The sequence below is a fragment of the Gopherus evgoodei genome, chromosome 4 (genome assembly GCF_007399415.2).
Source record: "Gopherus evgoodei ecotype Sinaloan lineage chromosome 4, rGopEvg1_v1.p, whole genome shotgun sequence".
NCBI lineage: Eukaryota > Metazoa > Chordata > Testudines > Testudinidae > Gopherus > Gopherus evgoodei.
The window spans coordinates 75,587,349-75,606,749 of NC_044325.1; the positions used below are offsets into that span (position 1 = coordinate 75,587,349).

At 49.2% G+C, this 19,401-nt stretch overlaps 1 protein-coding gene across 10 annotated transcripts in view; it reads left to right on the forward strand.

Moving 5' to 3' along the window:
• Nucleotides 1-15,100, forward strand: part of PACSIN3 (protein kinase C and casein kinase substrate in neurons 3) — a 31,321-nt gene extending 16,221 nt beyond the window's left edge. For 4 of the 10 annotated variants that reach the window (XM_030559886.1, XM_030559885.1, XM_030559887.1 and 1 more), the window contains exons 2-12: nucleotides 1,040-1,108; nucleotides 3,371-3,440; nucleotides 5,010-5,110; nucleotides 5,597-5,753; nucleotides 6,588-6,823; nucleotides 7,294-7,449; nucleotides 8,112-8,287; nucleotides 9,258-9,378; nucleotides 9,889-10,022; nucleotides 11,412-11,572; nucleotides 14,767-15,100. In XM_030559886.1, coding sequence (XP_030415746.1) covers nucleotides 5,057-5,110; nucleotides 5,597-5,753; nucleotides 6,588-6,823; nucleotides 7,294-7,449; nucleotides 8,112-8,287; nucleotides 9,258-9,378; nucleotides 9,889-10,022; nucleotides 11,412-11,572; nucleotides 14,767-14,882 — 1,311 coding nt within the window. In that variant the 5' untranslated portion in view covers nucleotides 1,040-1,108; nucleotides 3,371-3,440; nucleotides 5,010-5,056 and the 3' untranslated portion in view covers nucleotides 14,883-15,100. Of the gene's footprint in view, nucleotides 1-1,039; nucleotides 1,109-3,370; nucleotides 3,441-5,006; nucleotides 5,111-5,596; nucleotides 5,754-6,587; nucleotides 6,824-7,293; nucleotides 7,450-8,111; nucleotides 8,288-9,257; nucleotides 9,379-9,888; nucleotides 10,023-11,411; nucleotides 11,573-14,766 lie in introns of those variants that run through there. The other 6 variants (XM_030559888.1, XM_030559891.1, XM_030559890.1 and 3 more) reach the window with 6 other exon arrangements.
• The last annotated feature ends 4,301 nt before the right edge of the window (nucleotides 15,101-19,401 follow it).

A 19,401-nucleotide genomic window follows, 5' to 3' on the forward strand; every position in this document is an offset into this window, starting at 1 on the left:
CCCAACCCGGTGCTCACAACCCCAGCCCCGCAGGAGGGTGCTGCAGTCTGGATGAAATTAACCAATGGGCTGGATCCGGCCTGTGGGTCATAGGTTCCCCACCCTTGGTGTAAATCCTGTGGAGTCACTGGATTTAGAGGATGGAACTGGCTTGTGGCCTGATAACTAGAGGCTGGAAATGACCAAGCAGAGAAAAAAAATCAGCTTCCTTGCATTGACAAAGACTAGTTGGTCACCCTGGGGACCACTTCCTGCCATTTCCCTGGGAAGAGCAGAGGGTGAGTTAACAGCTCTTCCACAACCTTTTATTCTCATCACTTGGTCTCAAGCACTGTTGTTTGCCTCTCAATTTGCTCTGGAGGCAGGCGTAGCCCTGCCATAATGGGTTCTCTGGTGCTGAGCCGTTTACAGAATGCTCCTGGGTAGGAAATAACTTTCTGAAGAAACCCCGAGCCACTCTAGCACCTTCTTATAACTGAGTCTTCTTGCTTGTTTAGATAGCTAGATGGGGTAGCTGATGGTGAGAAGAGGGAATATTATTCTGGCCACACTTTTGCTGTGAGGAGATTTTCTGAAAGCCCTTTTGATTTATGGGGTCTAACTTTGGTGTGGAAATCCTGTATTTATTTTTTCTGCTCTCCCAGCCAGCTGCTCTGCAGAAGTCTCTGATGCCCCTGCATGTAGTCTTTCTGCTGCAGAATGAGACTGAGTCCTGATCAGTCTAACTCTAGTGCTCTTGCAGGAGCAGGCAAGGCAATACAGTATGTGATTCTCTTCCACTACTGGTGTGGAAGGGAGGAGAGGGAGGCAGGTGCACTTCTCCTCCTGCCCCCCACCGCCCAATCCTGACCTGCCACATCCTTTGCTATTCCAATACTGCTACTGTCTCTGCCACAAGAACCTTGGGTCTGACCTACATACCCCCTACTATTGTGGTATCGTGGCCTCTCCTGTACAGCAATTGCCAACACTCTGCCGTGTTAAGATGTCCACAAGTTACTCTGCTGTGACCACAAACTAATGTAATTTGTATTTTAAGGCAGGCTTGAAGTCTCCATTGGTGAAATGACCCCCTAACGGTACAGCCAACCTCAGGCATTCAAAAATCGTAAGTTTGGTTTTAAAATGCATTTGAAAAATTTCCCTTTTTGTAGTGCACTTGGGTCATAGTTTTTAAGCTTTTTATTCTCAACAGCTGTGAGGGCTGGGAAACCTTTAAAATGAAAGCAGAAAGTCTCTTGTAATACTGTTACCCCGGGACCTCGGGCTCTAAGAAAATACCAGTGATTCCCAGACTTGCAATAAAGTGGCAACACTGTAAAAGCTGTCCAACAGCCAGAGAGCTTCCTTCTGCTTCTAGTTGTCTCCTTCCCCACAAATAAAACCCCCCACTCCTCAAAGCCACCCCAGGGATTCTCCTACTTGGAGTTTGGGCTGGCTTTGCCATCCCACTAGCCTCAGAGTGTGGTACGTAGATCTATAAAGAAATTTTTGTGCTAGTAAACTCTCCTGGCTATCCCTGCCCTCAAGCTGTTGGTGAGAGCAGACAGCACACATGATGCTGTTGGAATAACCAACTTGGAGGACAAGCCTCTTGCTCTTCCTGGGGCTCAGGGTGGCAGTGGCATCTACCTTTCTCAGTGCTTGAGTTCGTTATAAAGTGTTCTCTCCAAGTCTGCATGTGAGGTCAGTATGACCTGGTGATTGACATGGATTCAGTGTGTAGGAGCTCTGGAAAGAGCTTGTACAAAAAAGGGTCCCTCTCATTTCCTAATGTGTTTATTCTAACAAGACAGGCCCACTGGACTTCTGTAGGGCCTATGCTGCTCCAGGAGAAGCTTGTGCCCTAACCTAATGCCAGATACTTTTGGGTTGCAAAGCCTATTTTTTCTGGTGTTAAGACATGGTAAATCCATCTGGGTTTACAGTTCTGGGGTTGATTAATAGCTTTGGCAGCTAAAGAAGCCACCTGTCTGACTCCTAAATTGAATCTTTGATGTAAAAACTGCAGAAAGAATGGACCTGAGTTCTCAGTGTCCTTTAGTCTCTTTTCTGACTGACTGCTCCCTAGATGGAGCATGGCTGCTCCACAGCACATTAAACAATTTTCAGCTGCAACCCCCAGACTCTCATGTGGGGTAGTCAGTCAGGACTGGAAACCAGAGTCTGAAAGCATGTCAGTGATTCATCACTCACTGGGTGGTAGCGGGAGGACTCAATACTCTGTTTAAAGGTGACCTGAGAAGGATTTTTTAAATGGTCTTATGCCCTCTTGCTTCTTTATGAAGGAGAAATAAGGCCTGGGAGATAAGCAGTTAAAAACATATATTTAACCTATGTGTTACCTTGGAGATTTCCAGAGTGTAAAGTCTGGTGGTATTGGAGGATGACTAGAAGTCCCAGGGATGCCTACACTTTAACTGAAGGGGCAATGCGATGACTCTTTAACACTTAAAGGTTAGCACAGTGACTCAAGCCACCCCTCATCCCCTTTCCTCACCCCTGCCTTTCCCTGCCAAATTTTAGTTTGACTAAATCCCCTCCCTTCTCAGGTGCTGCGGCTTCCATTCTGTTGGCTCTTGCATTATCTCCATGTAATTAATTCTCAGCCGTTGTAGCCTTCTAGCTTCAGCAGGATGTCCATTTCTAACACAGAAAAATCAATCAGAACAAACAAAGCCAATCTGAACACGAAATGTTACTACTACTTGGAGTACAAGCTCCTTGGGCAGGGATTGTCTCCTCATGTTTGTACAGTGCCTAGCACAGTGGGGTCCTAGTCTATGAGTGGGGTTGCTACTACTGCAATAAAATGTCTAAATCACTTAGCTCTTTGGCCTAATGGCACTAGAGAAGGCTTTTGCCTGTTGATTCTCCTGCACATCATGGTAGACGGCACTAGGCTTAACCGAAAAACCAAGTGCGAGCAGCAGTGGGGGAAGCTAGAGAAGACGTGGCTGTACTGCAACAGAAGGGAGGACCAAGCCCAGTGCAGCTGCTGTGCGTGGGAAACCTCATTTAGTTTAGTCCATTCCAGCACTGGGCTGTCCCTTTTGCTCAGCTGTTATAACAGCACCTTTCCCGCCCAATGCCGTCATGCTGCCCCACTGCTTCTATTTTAAATCTCTGTGACTGGATCTTGTGACACAGGGATTTGGCGTCTCCCCTACATGCTGGAATGTGGCACCTTGGAAGATGGAGAGTAGCAACAGCTGCTGTATCGGGAGTGCCCCTCCTTGCCTTGAGCACAGGGCGAGACCCAGGTTCCTATCCTAGGACTGTTACTTGTCAGAACAGCAGTGTCTCTGTCTGTGTCAGAGCAGCAGAGTCTAACTGTCTGTACATCTTTCTTACCCACCACCACATTTAGAGTTGGAGCAGCCCAAGAAGTCACTCCCGGCAGCTGGGGCCTCCAGAGCCCTTATTCTTCTCTCTTTCAGGTATGTAGTTACTTTGTTGCTGGGCACAGGAGTGGAACCACCCCAGTTGTAGTCATGCTAAGTTCTTTCACAGGCTGGCTATCAGGGCTGCTGGTGGGAGGGGGGGGTCCTTCTGCATTTCAGGTTTCATGCCCGAATCTTCTGTTTGGTATAACGACTTGCTCCTATAACTGAAGGGGAGTTTCTTGGAGGGCAGTGAGGCTGGGGGAAGGTGGAACTTTCTTGGGAAGCTGGAGGAATTTCTTTGATTCCCCTCTAACACCCTTCATATTATCCAAATGTGCTGCTCAGGCAGATGGTACTTAACCCTCTCCTTGGTTTCCTCTGTATGTCTTTTGAAGTCTACCATGGGGCTCTTATTGTGTGGCTGATAGTCCAGAAAGCAGACGCTGAGAAAACTGAGGGGACATGGGAGATCTGGTCTCTTGGACTGATCTCAAACTTCTTCTGGTGTGTGAGTTCTGCCTTGGGGCTGGCAGAGTGAGCAGATACCTTTCTAGGGTGTGAGGGAAGCTTTTTATAACTGGGAATGTGCAACAGGAGAAGAGCAGCAGCAAAGCATGTCAATCCTATGTTAACCAAAACTTGCCTGAGACAGGCCTCTTTATGCTCCTTACTCAGGCCTTTCTCCTGTCTCCCTCTGTCACCTTCCAGCCCCCATCCCCCAAAGGGTGGTAGTCCCAGGACCGTCCTGAGCACCACCATCAGGGCAGTCCTCGTGTGGCAGCACTGCCAGGATCATCCCAGTCACAGCCAAAATTTATCTATTGGGCTGAATAGGAATTGGTAGTGACAGTGTATCAGTCTGGGGTGAGATGGGGCCTCTGTTGCCTTCTACACCTGACTCCCTGTGCTCAACACTGGAATGTGGTGACAGACTGTGGCCTAATGTAAATTGGGATGTTCCTAAGAAGCTGGTTCTGCCTGGAAACTCAAGCACATCTTTGGATAGATGGCACTAGGTGTGGCTATAGTTCCCTTCCTAGCCCAACAGGCTGCACCTCGTTCAGGACATTGCCTTCCTGGTGACCCTTGGGTTGTTTGTTTTCTGTAGTCAGTAACTGATGTAATCCCTTAATCCTCCTCACTCTTTTTTTTTTATATTGGGACACTAGAGTCATCTCTTTCAACACAACTTATTTTAAGTGTTTCAAGGCTGAGCATGCTCAGTAGTTTAATGTCTCTTCCTCTGATGGTCTTGGTGCAAAAAGGAGGAGCCTCTGCTAAGGCTAACAGTGCTGATGAAAGGTGCTGGACTTACCAGGGTCTCCAGGACAGGTACAGCCTGGGTGGTGGCAGGGCCAGTTTCCTCCACAACATCCCTTCTAATATGCCACAAGCCTCTCCCGCATGGATCCCTTCTAGTAGGGAGAGGAGTTAAGTCTGCATGGCCAGTTGAGTGCTGGAACTGAGTAAGGGGGTTGGTAAGTGTCAGTGGTGCTGTGATATGGACACTTGCCCACTGGTAACTGAACTGAATTCCCTTCCATAAGTGTTGAGTTATTGGGATGGTGCGTGGCTGAGTCCCAGACGGTGTCATGCTACAAACAGCTCTTCTTTCTCTTCCAGCTGCACTGAAATCTGCAAAAATTCTTTGCTGCAAGAAAACCAGGGTTATGTCATCAGAAGATGATGTTGGTGGGGACGCTCCTGGGGGCAGTTTTTGGGAGGTAAGGTGGGATCATTAAGAGGGAGAAAAATGTCTTTTACATGTCACCCATAGAGTTATGGCGTGGGTCTCAGGCTCCCTGGGTAATATGCTATTCCCCTGGAGTAGGTGGGAGGGAGAGATGCTGACTTGCTTTTGGGACTGGTATACTTCTCTGGAGGGGGATTCAATAGAGTGTACAGGCCTTGGTGTAAGGAGGAGGTATCCCCTTCCTTCTCAGAAGCTATTGAGTGATGCCTCTGTTCTAGACCTGAATCAGCACCAATAGAGAAGAGTGTGAAGCCAGAATATCCCACCTTTTAAACCTCCCAGAATATATTCACTGCCTCCGGTGGGAGCCCTAGGTGGGGTCCTAGCCCAGCTGCTAGCCTCAGCAGGACCTGCCCTCACTGTGTGGTGGCCTGACCTGCTGCCTCTGGCTCCTAAGGTGGGTGGATGGGTGGGTGTGAAGTCAATGCAATGGGACTGATGCTGTCTGCTCTTTCAGGCTGGTAACTACAGGCGGACAGTGAAGCGTGTAGATGATGGGCACCGTCTCTGTAATGACCTCATCTCCTGCTTCCAGGAGCGAGCCAAGATTGAGAAGAACTATGCCCAGCAGCTGACAGACTGGTCCCGCAAATGGAGGACTGCTGTGGAGAAGGGTGAGGCAGGCGGGCTGGGGTGGGCACAGGCTCCAGGAGAAGCTCTCCGCTCCTAGAGCACCCTGTCTCACTGTGATTGGGGCTGTCTGTAGAAGATGAGAACACCCATTGGGCAACATGGAGCTGGAGTTCTTGTATTCTTCTTTCCTGGCTCAAACCAAGTAGCTCTAGGACAGGGATGCTCTGTGGTTCCTGTCCAGCCACCAGTTCTCTGATCCTTTCAGGGAAGGGATGTTCCTCTGATTTCCAAGTGCTCCATTACGAAAAAATGTTTGCCAGACTGGAGAGGGGAGGTTCAGGCTTAGAGTGTGTACAAGGGAAGATCTGTAGCCTGACTAAAAGATGACTTGGGAGGAGAGGATGGGGACACAAGTGCCTAAGAGACTCTAATGGCAAGTGATTGACATCACAAGGTGATAGGGCCTTAAAGTATAACAAGGAATGAGGGGGTATTGGAACAGATGCCCTAAATTGCCCAGTAGCCTGTGAAACTGGCCTTAAGTTCCAGCCAGGGGTCTGCCATTGCTTCCCTCTTCTAAGCTCAGCTCAGACAAAGCCCCTGAGGAATATTTTGTAGGGACTCACCCTGCACTGATTGAAGCAGGACTAGATCATCAGCTGTGGATGCTCATTGCTAATACCTGACTCTGTGAGCTGTAACACCTAGTCCTTCCTCTCTTTCCTATCTGTGCAGAGAACAGTCCACGTTGGCCTGAGTACTTTTTGGTAGTGGCAGAGGTGTCCTGTGTTATGAGGGAAGGCTGGCTTCTGAACTTGGTCCCCATATCCATGGACATAAGGTTGTAATGGCCACTCTTGTGTTTGCTCCTCCAGGCCCTCAGTATGGCACACTAGAGAAGACTTGGCACGCTTTCCTGACAGCCGCAGACAAGCTGAGTGAGATTCATCTAGAGGTGCGGAACCATCTTGCTGGTGAAGATGCAGACAAAATCAAGGTCTGGCAGAAGGAGGCCTACCATAAGCAGATGATTGGTGGGTTCAAGGAGACTAAAGAAGCAGAGGATGGATTCCGTAAGGCCCAGAAACCCTGGGTGAAGAAGCTGAAAGATGTGAGCAAGGAGTGTGTGTAAGGCAGAGGGGGCTGGGCTGCTGAGGCTAAACATTTTTGCCTGGAGTGCAGTAGCTTGGGTGTACTTTGTTTAGGCCAATCTTAGATTGTGGGGGTTGATTCTGTTCGGTGTGGCTGGGTCCTTGCCCATGGCAGACTTGCAGCCTTCCTTGGTGCAGCAATATCTAGGGTTGGTGGGCTGGGGCCCTCCTGTGTGGCAACCTGTGACTTTATAGGGGGTGACTTCCTGGCTGTGTCATTCAGGGGAAACCTTTCCCGTTGAGCATGGCAGGCTGATGGCTGAGCTGGCCTCTCCTGATGGGGCTTGCTCCTGTGTAATGTTTGCTGCCAGTAACAAAGCCTGAAAAACAACACCTACCAACTCTTCTCCCACCCCACAGCAACATGTAAGGGATGGGGAAGTTTGTGTTGGGGCATCTGGCTCTGTTTTTACAGAACTACTTGTGTTAGGTGGAGACCTCTAAGAAGAACTATCACACAGCCCGGAAGGATGAGAAGACTGCACAGACACGTGAGAACCATGCCAAGGCAGATTCCTCCATCTCACAGGAGCAGCTGCACAAGCTGCAGGAGCGTGTGGAGAAATGTGCACAAGAGGCTGAGAAGGTGGGTGTGCCCAGTGTGGACTCATACCATTAGGGGTCACTATACTGGCGAGGCATGGGGAGAGGAGACTTGAAATAAGTGTGTTTAAGGCAGAAGTCAACTTAGCTCCTGGTCCTACAGGGTGCCAAGTATCCTTGCTGCCTGCTGACTTCAGTGGGAAGTGTGGGAACTCGGTACCTCATGGGACTGACCTATAGCTAGTCAGGTCCTGGTGACAAAGATCAGACTGCACACCTGGTGCTATGTAACAAATAGTTCCAGGCTACTGCTCCGCAGGATAGAAGCTGCAGTGCAGAAGGATCTGGCCCAAGAGTGACTAGTGTGCATGTCTAGCTGAATGCAGAGTTGTAGAGCTACTCAATGGAGAAGATGGCTGGAGAGTTGAGCGTGTGTGCGTGTGTCTGTCTCTGTCCTTGTTTCCGCCCCCCCCACCCTCGGGCTGGGAAAGTCACTGCCATTGGAGAACTAGGGAAGGTGTCAGAGGCAGAGAGGGGTCACTCATAAGGCAGGACTGGGAGCCTGGCTCTGGGGAGAAAGGGGCTTGCCTGGGTTCCCCTGATGTTTCCATATACCACACTTAGCTGTGCAGGGAACTCTGTGCAGGGTCCCCTGATGGAGAGGACTGGTTGGCTTATGTATGTTCTCTCTCCTGGCTGCTGCAGTGTAAGGATCAGTATGAGAAGATGTTGGAGGAGCTAAACCGCTACAATCCCCGCTACATGGAGGACATGGAACAGGTGTTTGAGGGCTGCCAGGAGGCAGAGTGCAAGCGACTGTGCTTCTTCAAGGAAATGTTCCTGGATCTACACCAACACCTCAACATCTCCACTAATGAAAGGTACCTACCTGTTCAGCGTGCCCTGGTCTGTCACAGGGGATATTCATTTCATGGCCTCTTGGAAAGGAGACCGTGGGGGGGGGGCGTGTGTCTTATTTCTCCTTCTAAGGTGTCTGAGTGAATAGCTGCAGTCCGACCACAGCTTGTCTCTGGTTTTATTCAGGGAGGTTCCGCCTCAGTTTGAGGATTCCACTGCTCCTACCATCGTGCACCCTTCTTGTGGGCGTGAGTCTTTAGTCTACTCTGTCCTTCACTTTGAAGTGAAGGCTGTTACATTCCTCTAAGGGGATGTCTACTCTGTATCTGGGTGCACAGACCTACCCCCAGGCTTCAGAGCCTGAGTTGCCATTTCTGCACAGCTATTTTTAGTGAGCCAGCTCCACTGTGGTCCCAGGCTGAGAGAGAGACTTCCAGATGTGGTGTAGACATACCCCAACTCACTGCTCCATAATCTTTGAGGGCCAACACCACCCCATTCTCTCCAATAGCTGGAGACACTTAACCTGCTTCCTTTGGTGTGATATGAGTCAGGAGACGTGTAATACTGTGCAGGAGCATGGAGGTAGCTGTTGCAGCCTCCCAGGACAGTTTGTTTTTTTTGTTTTTTTTTTGTTTTTTGTGTAGGGTCAGAGAACATTACACATCAAACAGACCCATTTCCCAGTGTCTCTTCATGGGATTCTGCCAACCCTCTGCAAGTTCCAGCAGCAGGGCATCCCCAGCTGTCTGTGTCCCTGTGAGCCAGGCCAACTGGCTCCTTGCTCCATCTCTGAGGGGATGGTGTTTCTATGGAGTGGGATGTGTGTGGCTTGTGAAATGCTTTGGGGTTAAAGGCACTGGAGCACAGCCTCTAATCCCCAGTGGTTCTTGAAGTAGGATGATGTGTCGGTGAAAGGGGAGACTTATGCACCTGACAGTAATCTGGGGCTCTACAGAGACTTGCTGACATTGGTTCTGCTTCTGCTTGCAGTTTCCATGCACTGTACCGGGATCTGTACCAGGGAATTGTGGCTGCAGATGACCAGGAGGACCTGAAATGGTGGCGCAACACACATGGGCCAGGCATGGCCATGAATTGGCCACAGTTTGAGGTGGCATATCCCTCTAGAATATATTTCCACATGCCGCAGGGCTACTTTATTGTACTCGTACTCTGTGGCTTCCCCCTGTCCTCTGAGACTCCTCCCACTGGAAAAGGCTCTATCCCTGCTCACCTGGGATCATGTTTGGACCTTTTCTTTTTATTTTTAGAGGGGATAGTACTGGAAGTTCCACCCCTGTGGCAACTGGGGAGTTGCCATGCCAACTAAAATGCAATCATTCTGGCCCCGCACCCAGCTCTGGTCAGGGATAGGGGTTTACACTAAGGGTAATGAGACCTGCTGCATCTTCTCTCCCCCCCTCCGCACCCCCAGTCCTCAGGCCTGATCATACTGCCTCTGCAGGGCTCTTACTTCGCAGACTATTCCACTGCATTGCTTGGCCATTAGTTAAATATGGTGCTGTGTTCTTGTGCCTCCTATCTTCCTCCCTGGCAGTAGAATAAACTGTGTCAAAACTCTCTGGACTCAGGGGACTGATGTTCCTTTCCTTCTGGACAGGAATGGACCCTGGAAACCCAGCGGCCAATCAGCAAGAAGGCGAAAAGCAGTAAAAGTGCTGAAGATGTGATGCTGACCAGCATTGTGCCCACACGAGATGGTGTGTCTCAGACCCCTTCACAGACCCGGCGAGGGTAAGGGCTGAAGCCTGGGACATGCTGGAGCGGAATAATCATGCCCTGGGGTATGAACTAGCTGAGCTGAGAGAAATTCTCATTTGTAATTTCACTCCCTTTTTTAGCCATGGGCTGGAAATGGGTGAGCCCCAAGCGGTGCCCTTGCCTATACAACTCGGAAATGGATAGGGCAGAGAAAGGGCTTGCTTGGAGCATTGGGGTGGAATAGTGGGAGGATCTCCTCTGCTGTCCACATGCAGTTACATGATAGTGCTAGAGCTAAGACCGTCCTCTCTTAGTGGCCCTGTTCAGTGCTGGGGTCTCCTCTCAGTCCATCCTAGCATGGGTTTTAGTCTAATTCACTGCTGAGCAGGATGCTGTGTGGGGGAGGATGCTGGTAGAATTTTGCCTTCAGCTGCTTTTATCTCTGGGAAAAAGGAAAAAGCCCATAGGGATTAGGAACTAGAAATCCTTCCCTAAGGTACACCAGCAGGCCTGGATGTTTGAACAAGACTCCCTTCCCTGGATATGAGCATCTTATGGTTTGGTGTGGGGTGCTACATAGTCAAAACTTGACAAGCCCAGTGGTGACAGTTTACACAATTCAGTAGCTGCTTCCTCTTCCAGGATCTGTAGTAAATGAGTTAAAGAATGGGAAGGGGCTTAGGAAATCAGTGTCCTATGGTGTTCACTTCCTTCCTGACCCAGAAGACATCACCTCCTGCTGGCACAAATGAAGCTTAGAGTTGAACATGGGAGGGAAGGAGTTGGAAACAATCTGGGTGGAGCTGTCTCCAGGCAGCTGGATTCAGGGCCCTATTTGCTAATCAACAGGTTTTCCTACCAAGCAGAGAAGAACAATTTCTTCTATGACACCCTGAGGGCATCAGCTCATGTGAAGTTAGTATGGAACACAACCTATCCAGGAGGTGTCTGGGTTCAAAGTATCTGTGTTCTGCTCTTCCTTCTCCTCTGCTCTGGCCTCGAAGTTAGGGAAACCAGCTGAGTCTGCCCTGGGAGGATGTGGCCTCCTTTCTCTTTCAGGACTGTTTCCAGCTGAGTATGTTTTGGAATACCTGAAACTTCCTTGTATTTAGCATTGGCTTGGCCTGTCCTGGGTGAGGGGTGTCTGCTGAGTGGGGCTGGAGCTTGAAAGGGAGATGCTATTTGGACCAGTACCTGCACAACCTCTGGGTTGCGCAGTTTTCTGACGTTTCCTGCTCTCTCTCCTTCCCATACGTTTCCACCCTCCTGTCCTGCCTCTCTGTCTCCTCCTGGCTCAACAGTGTAGTTGTCCCTGGGGCTCTATGGTGGTGCATGACTCAGGAGATGAGGAGGCACTTCAGAGGGTCAGTCCTGAGTTTGAGATGAGTCTGGATTTCTGTTTTTTGCTCTCCATACATGCAGCGGTGGGAAAGAGGATATGTCAGAGTGGTCCGATGACGACACTCCCAAGAAGTGCTTGGATGCCAATGGGCATGAGGAGGACGTAAAAGTACCAGGTGTACAGGTGCGAGCGCTGTATGATTACACAGGACAGGAGGCTGATGAACTGAGCTTTAAAGCAGGTACAGAGGCATTAACCCCTTGCCACTACCACTTGGGCTGATGGTTGGAAACCTCCCACTGAGATCTGGATAGCTCCTTGGGAACTGTTCATTGTCCTTGCCCACTGCTCCTGGAGAAGGGCATAGCACTAGGGAGGCCAGCACTCCATTCCACCACGCTGCTCAGTGAGGGGGATCAGCAAGGCTCATATTGTGGAAGAGGCACCTCATGCTTAGTGAGGCATTCAAATGCTGAAAAGGGAATTTCATTTATTTATTTATTTTGAGTCCTGACCAAGGGATTGGGGAAGAGCAGGCCCATAACCTGATTTGTGTGTGTTTGGGGGAGGATGGATCTGCTTGGTGTGTCAGGTGGAAACTCTGAACAAAACATGGGGTTTGAGCCCTTATTAGCAAATGTTGCTCCCTTGGGCCAAAAGTGTGAAAATCTCCTCCAAACCTTTCCCTAGGAACTTAAAGGGAGATGGTTTGGGTTGCCTTTTCATAAAGTGCCTCCTCTTGCCTTTGTAAAGTGGCCAGACAGAGCTAGTTTTGGGGGGATTAAGTTCTTGTCCGATAAGCTGGAGTGAGGTTAGCAGGAGGAAGATCCCTAAGGCAGTGGTTCTCAACCTATTTATCATTGTGGGCCCCACATGTTACTGGGACACAGGTTGAGAACCACAGCGCCTCCCCCCAGACCCCTCTGTCCAGTGGGCCCCCCCCTACTCAAAGACTCCCTCCACAGAGCTGGGCCAGGAGCAGAGCCCTGTGGTGTGCACACTGGGGCTGCCACCCGGCTTGGTTTGCAAGCTGGGTGGCAGCTCTGTCCTTGCAGCACACAAGCTGGGGGGTCTTTAGTGCCCAGCTGTGTGCTAATTGGGCTACATGCAGTCCACTGGTCATGGGTTGTGAAATACTGGCCTAAGGTGAGGGAGCTTCTGGGACTGGAGCAGTCTGCTCCCAGTAGACAATGAGGCTAAGGAGAACCCTGGGACCTTTCTCTCCACTTCAGCTGTTCGTACTCTGCCTGCCCCTCCCCAGTCTTCCGAGGGGCCATCTGGATCTTGGGAGTGTTTCTAATCTTGCTTGTATTGACTTGCTTGCAGAAACATTGACTCTCTTTCAGGTACTAAAATCCCTGGCCCAACAAGGGCCTGGTGCATGAGGTCAGCATCTGTGCTGCTGAGTCACTGCTAGATTTCTTGGCACTAACTCACTTACTGGCTCAGTAGAACAGCTTTTAAAGCAATCTCAGCAATAATGTGGATGAGGATAATTGTCTTAGGGGGCAGGAGAGATACAATTTCTCTCCCTGACACCTGCTGCTTGAGAGGAGATGGAAGGTAGCAGGCCCAAGGGCCCCACCCCTCCCCCAAAAGCAACAGCTGTAAATCAAACCAGTTAGTCCCTTCAGTGCTGGGGTCAGCTCATTCCATCCAAATGCTGCTATAACCACCCTGTACTAGTGGGGCTTGAGTTCAACCTGGCTTGCAAGGTGACTTTCCTTCCCAGTCTCTGAACAATTGGACGGTCCCACAATGGCTGTCAAATCTCCCTGTCATGGTAGAGACAAAGGATCTCTATTGTGGCAAGTGATTCTATTCCTTCCCTTTCCCAAAGTTCAGAGCTGGGGTAAGGAATGAGAGCCCTTCCTGGCCAATCTCTGTGGGCCTATTCCACAGCTTACTGACTGCATGGTCTTAGATGCCTATTCAATGATTGGCCAAACAGCTAGAATTCAGCAGTTTCTCACTAGTCCTTCCCAACTGCTTTGGAGGAGCCTTGGGCCAGAGAGAATACGAAGCAGGAGTTCCAGCACTGAGACTTGAAGTGCTGTGCTCCCCAAGGGCCTTCTCTTGACCTCTCTGGTCCTGGTCTCCTTATCTAGAAAAAAAAATCCTTCATGAGCAACATATCCTCCTTCGAGTTCTCTCTATAGTTGTGTGCCTGCAATATGGTTCCAGTCCAATGGGAAATATTGAGATGTGGTGGTGAGATCAAGATTAGACTTGTTTGCTGCATTTCACCTGTGTGGGGTTTGTACAGTAACTCCTTGCTTAATGTTGTAATTATGTTCCTGAAAAAAGCAACTTTAAGTGAAATGATGTTAAGCGAATCCAATTTCCCCATAAGAATTAATGTAAATAGGGGTGTCTAGGTTCCAGGGAAACTTTTTTCACCAGACAGACTTTTATATATAAAAGTTTGAAACAAACCATTTAATATTGCACACAGCCATGATGATTGTGAAGCTTGGTTGAGGTGGTGGAGTAAGATGGTGGGATATTTCCCAGGGAATGCCTTGCTGCTAAATGATGAACTAGCACTTGACTGAGCCCTCAAGGGTTAACACATTGTTAATGTAGCCTCTCACTCTGCAAGGCAGCACAAATGGAGGGAGGAGACACAGCATGGCAGTGGCTGCAAACTTTCCCTGTGGAAACTAAACATGATGATGAACCCCTGCTATTCCACTGGAGCACACAACTCCCTCCACTTTCCAAAGTGCTGTGGGGGTGTGAGAGAGAGGGAGACACACATGGGGGTGGGGGGAAGGGGAGAAGAGACGCACATTGCCCCTTTAAGTATGCCTGACACCACTCTAAGTACACTGCCTTTTTTAAGTAGATCAGCAAGTTGAGACAGCAGCTGCTCCCTCCATCCTGAGCCTTGTCCTATTCCCCACCCCTGTGGAGATGGGGTACAGGAATGGGGGGCAGGAGTGAGGGAGAGGGGGACATCCTGATATCAGCACTCTCCCTTCTCCCCCTGTCCCACAGCAAGCAGGAGGCTCCTGGGAGCAGCAAATGGCAGTGGGGGGGAGGGACAGCTGAACTGCCCAGCAACTGATAGTCTGCTGGGCCACTGCTGCACAGGGAACTTACGGGAGTGGGGAGCTGATAGGGGGGCTGCTGATCCACCCTGGTTCCAAGACCTCACCAGCTAGTTCCAACCGGCTGCTCTTTCTGTAAGTAGTGGATAAAGCAGGTGGCTGCCAAACAACTTAAGGGAACATTGTCCATTTTAAATGAGCATGTTCTCTAATTGATCAGCAACAAAACAATGTTAACCGAAACATTAAGTGAGGAGGAGATACTGTACTTCTAAGCAGGGGGTCATGCTCCCTTGCCCCTAGGGAGCTATCCAGACACTGGAAGGTGTATGGACTCTTGACTCTTTTCTAGTGGCAAAGTTTGTGCTGTTTCCTCTTTTAGGTGAGGAGCTAATGAAGATCAGTGAAGAGGATGAGCAGGGCTGGTGCAAAGGCCGGCTTCGCACCGGCCAGGTTGGACTCTATCCTGCTAACTATGTCAAGAGGGTGGGATCATGATTGCTACTTTCATCCTGAGGGGTGTGTGTGTGTGTGTCTCACATGTATATCAGCATCTCCTGCAGAGGTCACCAGGTCACTGCTGGGCCCCTAACCCACATCAACAGCATATGTAGCAATTTCTGGACTCTCTGGGGACACTATTTCTTGTAATCAATGCTTCATTTTAAAATTCTAGAGCTGTAGGGATTTTCTAATAAACAAAACTTGAGTAAAGACTGCTGCTGCCTCTGGGCACTGTAGGGATTTGGAGGGGTCTTAATGTCTTGTGCTGGGATGGGCTATTGGGACATACTGATACCTTTGCCACTCTGCTTCTGCTTGTAAAATCTAGCTGAGAGCTCTGGGGTCCATGGTTGGTTGAAGGCTGCTCTGTTACTAAGCTTCCCTCTTTAGGGAAACTTTTAAGACACATTGCTGTGAGGAAACCTTAGTGTAGCTTCCTTTTTGGACCCTTTCAGGTGTGGTCTTGGGTCCCCTTCCCACAGGGACTGGCAAAAGCCAAGCGTCCATGGTAATTCATTTAGATCTGCTGGCAGCTTTCAATACCATTCACCTTTAGGTCTCATTGATTGCTCTGTGACTGCAGCTGGAGTAGCTGACCTAGCTTGAGTGGCTCTATTCTATTCTTTTCTCTTCCAAAGATCCAGTACAGTAGGTCTGATTATTGCTCACCTGCCCAAAGGGCTATCCCAGGTGGAGCATCTTGAGTATGGGTGGTGGGTATCATAAGCAGGGGCAGGCTGTGCCTCCCTAAACAGCCTAGCTTGGGCCTGCCCCTGCTCTGCCCCTAGGCCAGGTCCACTCCTACAGTTTCCAGTCCTCTACCCTGGCCCAGGCTGACTGGGGTTAGCTGGCTTGCCTCCTACAGGGACTCAAGGCAGCCGGTGCTGGGGCTGCACTGCCTGTCTGGTGCACCAAGGCTGGGGGCACTGTGGCTGCAGTGGGCGTGCTCTGGGCTCCTGCAGGATAAGTGGAGCCAACCAAGATCTTGAGGTTCAACTGAGTTTCCCATCCTAGTCAATATTTATGCCAGACAGCTGGGGGGATGCTGAAGTGTCACAAAATATGTCCAGGGTGTCATCAGACCAAGGATGGTGCACTCTCTCTACTTTCCTACTATCTGGCTGGGAAGTGGATGATGTACCTTTTTGGAGCCTCTGATAAGATGAAGTTGACATAGGGGAGAGGAGGCTTGCTACCTACCCCACTCAAGTTCATGGCACTTTTAGTTTGAAGTGGGTTTTTGGATCCTTGATAACTGTAGCTCAACTACCTTTTCTGTCTGTAAAGGTACTTATGAGCACTTCTCACATGGCCGAGACCCTCTCCCACATCCTTCAGGCCCTTGACTTGCAACTGGATGACTGTATTGCACTCTACATGGGGTTCAGTGCTTGCAGACCATTTAGAAGCAATATATGGTATAGAATGCACCTACCTGCTTCACAACAGAAGCTACCTTAGCCCAGTTCCACTAGCTTCCCAACTATTTCCAGGTGCCATTCAGTGATGGTGATTTATAAAGCCTTTTATGGCCTGGGTAGTCTCTCCATCTTTGTTCCACTGGGGCAATTGAGATCAGCTCGGGGTCTGAAGTTCATGGTGTTAGCATTCAAATATCATGTGGCTAGCCTAGGGGCCTCGATTTTGGCCTACATGTGACCTACAGAATGGCTGTAGGAACCCAAATAAATGTAACAGGAGACATTTGAAGTGCAAAACTAAAGGTGAGATTGGAATTAATTTTTCACTGTAAGATTTCAGTCCTGGGCAAGTGAATATCACTGGGATACAGAGGCAAGATTGTAAAAACAGCACTTAGAATTTCACTGAGGAAGGTAACTGCACTTACACACGAGGTGCTTGGCCCATGAAAAGTTGAGAAGATACCTGCCAGAGTCAGAATAACTAATGACAAACTTGGGCCAAACATGAAAGCGAGAACTGGAAAACAAGCACGATGCATTCTAGTAACCCAGATGTTATACAGGCCAACAAAAAAGTTCTAAAGTCTTAGACTAGAAAAAGAGCACTAAGACATTCAGAGGAGAACCAACAGCCAGGTTCACTTCTTTAACTGTAGACACAGAAAGCAGGGTCAGCACAGTGTTTTGAGTCTGCCTAAGGAGTTACCAAAAACACAAGTAGTAAAATGTCTGCTGTGATGGTAGAAGCCAAATTCTTCATCACAATGGATGTATTGACAGGGTTTAAGAGATGGCCCTGGCCACAAAGCTTTGATATTTGCATTTCCAATGCATCATGAGGTTGCCTTTTGGGATATACACCTCTATCCCCATATAACGGGGTCCTCTGGAGACAAATCTTACCATGCTATAGGTGAGAGCATGTTATATCGAATTTGTTTCGGCCCCCCTGCTCCTTGTCCCCTGACTGCCCCCTCCAGAGACCCCTGTCCCTAATCATGCCCAGGACCCCAACCCAACCCCCCTGCTCCCTGACTTCTATCCACACACACACACACACACACACACCCCACCTCCTGACAGGCACTCACCGGCAGCAGCAGGAAGCGGAGCAGCCCAGCCCACTCCACTCCACCAGCTCCCAGCTGTGGCGCTCTGCTTCCTGCCACCAGTGAGTGCGTGGAAGTTGGGGAAAGGACACCCCCCCGTATCACCTGCGGCAGGAAGCGGAGCACCACGGCCTAGGCCCACTCTGCTTTCCTTGCCCCAGCCCCAGCCGTGTCGCTCGGGGGGGGGCAGGGGTGTGTTGAGGGAAAGGTCCTGCACTCACTGGTAGTGGTAGGAAGTGGAGCAGCCCGGCCCCAGCCCGCTGCACTCCACCAGCTCCCAGCCGTGGCTCTCTGCTTCCCACCATAGGTGAATACAGGGGGCGTCCTTTCCCCAACCTCCCTGTGTTCACTGGCGGGAAACGGAGTGCTGAAGCTAGGAGCTGACACCCTGATCCGCCAGAGCGCAGCTTTACTGCTTTGTATGCGAACCTGTGTTATATTGGGTCACGTTGAATAGGGGTAGAGGTGTATTTGGCACCAGGAGGTATTTCTCTGCACATTGTGCCAGGTTCAGGAAGGTGTCTCAGGAGTGAAAATGTACATTGATACCATCATAATCTGGAGCAGCACCATTCCTGAACTTCAGGAACAACTCTAGAGGGGACTGGAAACCATAAGAAGTAACAACCTTCAAGTGAATGAGGCTTAAGTGTCCATTTTAAGTTACTGAAATTGAGCAGATTCGTAAGATTCAAGCACTAGTGAATATGCAGAGACCCAAAGCTAAAGGAATTCTGAGACTGCAAGGCATGTTTATTTAGCTCAGTAAGCTTGTACCTACCTATGCAGCTCAAACAACTTCCAGTAAAATTGCTTCAGAGATAAACAGAATAGATTTGGATGGCAGAGTGTGTCAGAATTCAAGCCTAGCATAGAGAACTACTCTAGCAATGCTTTGATTCACAGGAAGAGTCTCTAAAGAGATTTCAAAAAGAGTGGGACTGATGGCTCCCTACAAGGAGCATGCTTGGCAGAAAATGTCCCACTGAAAAGATGCTAGTCCTTGCCGATCACCATAGAGTTTGACTAGAGAGAGTTATGAATCCTCAAGCTGAAATGGAGCATAAACCACTGATTATGGCCTACAGAAGGACATGGAGAGGTGTAAGCAGGGATGCAGCTACTCCTTTACCATGAGCCTGAAGTTCCAGCTAGGGCATCGCTTAGTAAATTGCATGTGCTCCCTTCACTGACCCGCAGCCAGATGACCTAGAACAAATAGTGATAGTACACATGAACAGGATAGAACAGGGGTTGGCAACCTCTCAGAAGTGGTATGCCGAGTCTTCATTTATTCACTCTAATTTAAGGTTTCGCGTGCCACTAATACATTAACATTTTTAGAAGGTCTCTTTCTATAAGTCTATAATATATAACTAAACTATTGTTGTATGTAAAGTAAATAAGGTTTTTAAATGTTTAAGAAGCTTCATTTAAAATTAAATTAATAATAAAAAAATAATACATTGGAGATATATCTATCTCCTCGAACTGGAAGGGACCTCGAAAGGTCATCAAGTTCAGCCCCTGCCTTCACTAGCAGGACCAAGTACTGATTTTTGCCCAGATCCTTAAGTAGCCTCCTCAAGGATTAAACTCACAACCCTGGATTTAGCAGGCCAATGCTCAAACCATTGAGCTATCCCTCCCCCCAAATTAAAATGCAGAGCCTCCCCAGACCCAGGCAGTGTGAGTGCCACTGAAAATCAGCTCGTGTGCCGCCTTTGGCACACATGCCATAGGTTACCTACCCCTGGGATAGAAGTATCCTGAAGAGGAACATGAGATGAGCTAGAGGGAAAACAGGCCAAGTATAAAACCCTACAAAACAATACATTTATGTAATAAATGGAGAAATCTAGTCTTCCCACCTATATATTCCTAACGTATATGAGAGTTTTCATAACCATTCACAGAAAAGGACAAATACGCCTTCCCACAGTGACAAGGAAATATTTGGAAGAACATAGGAAGGGCAAT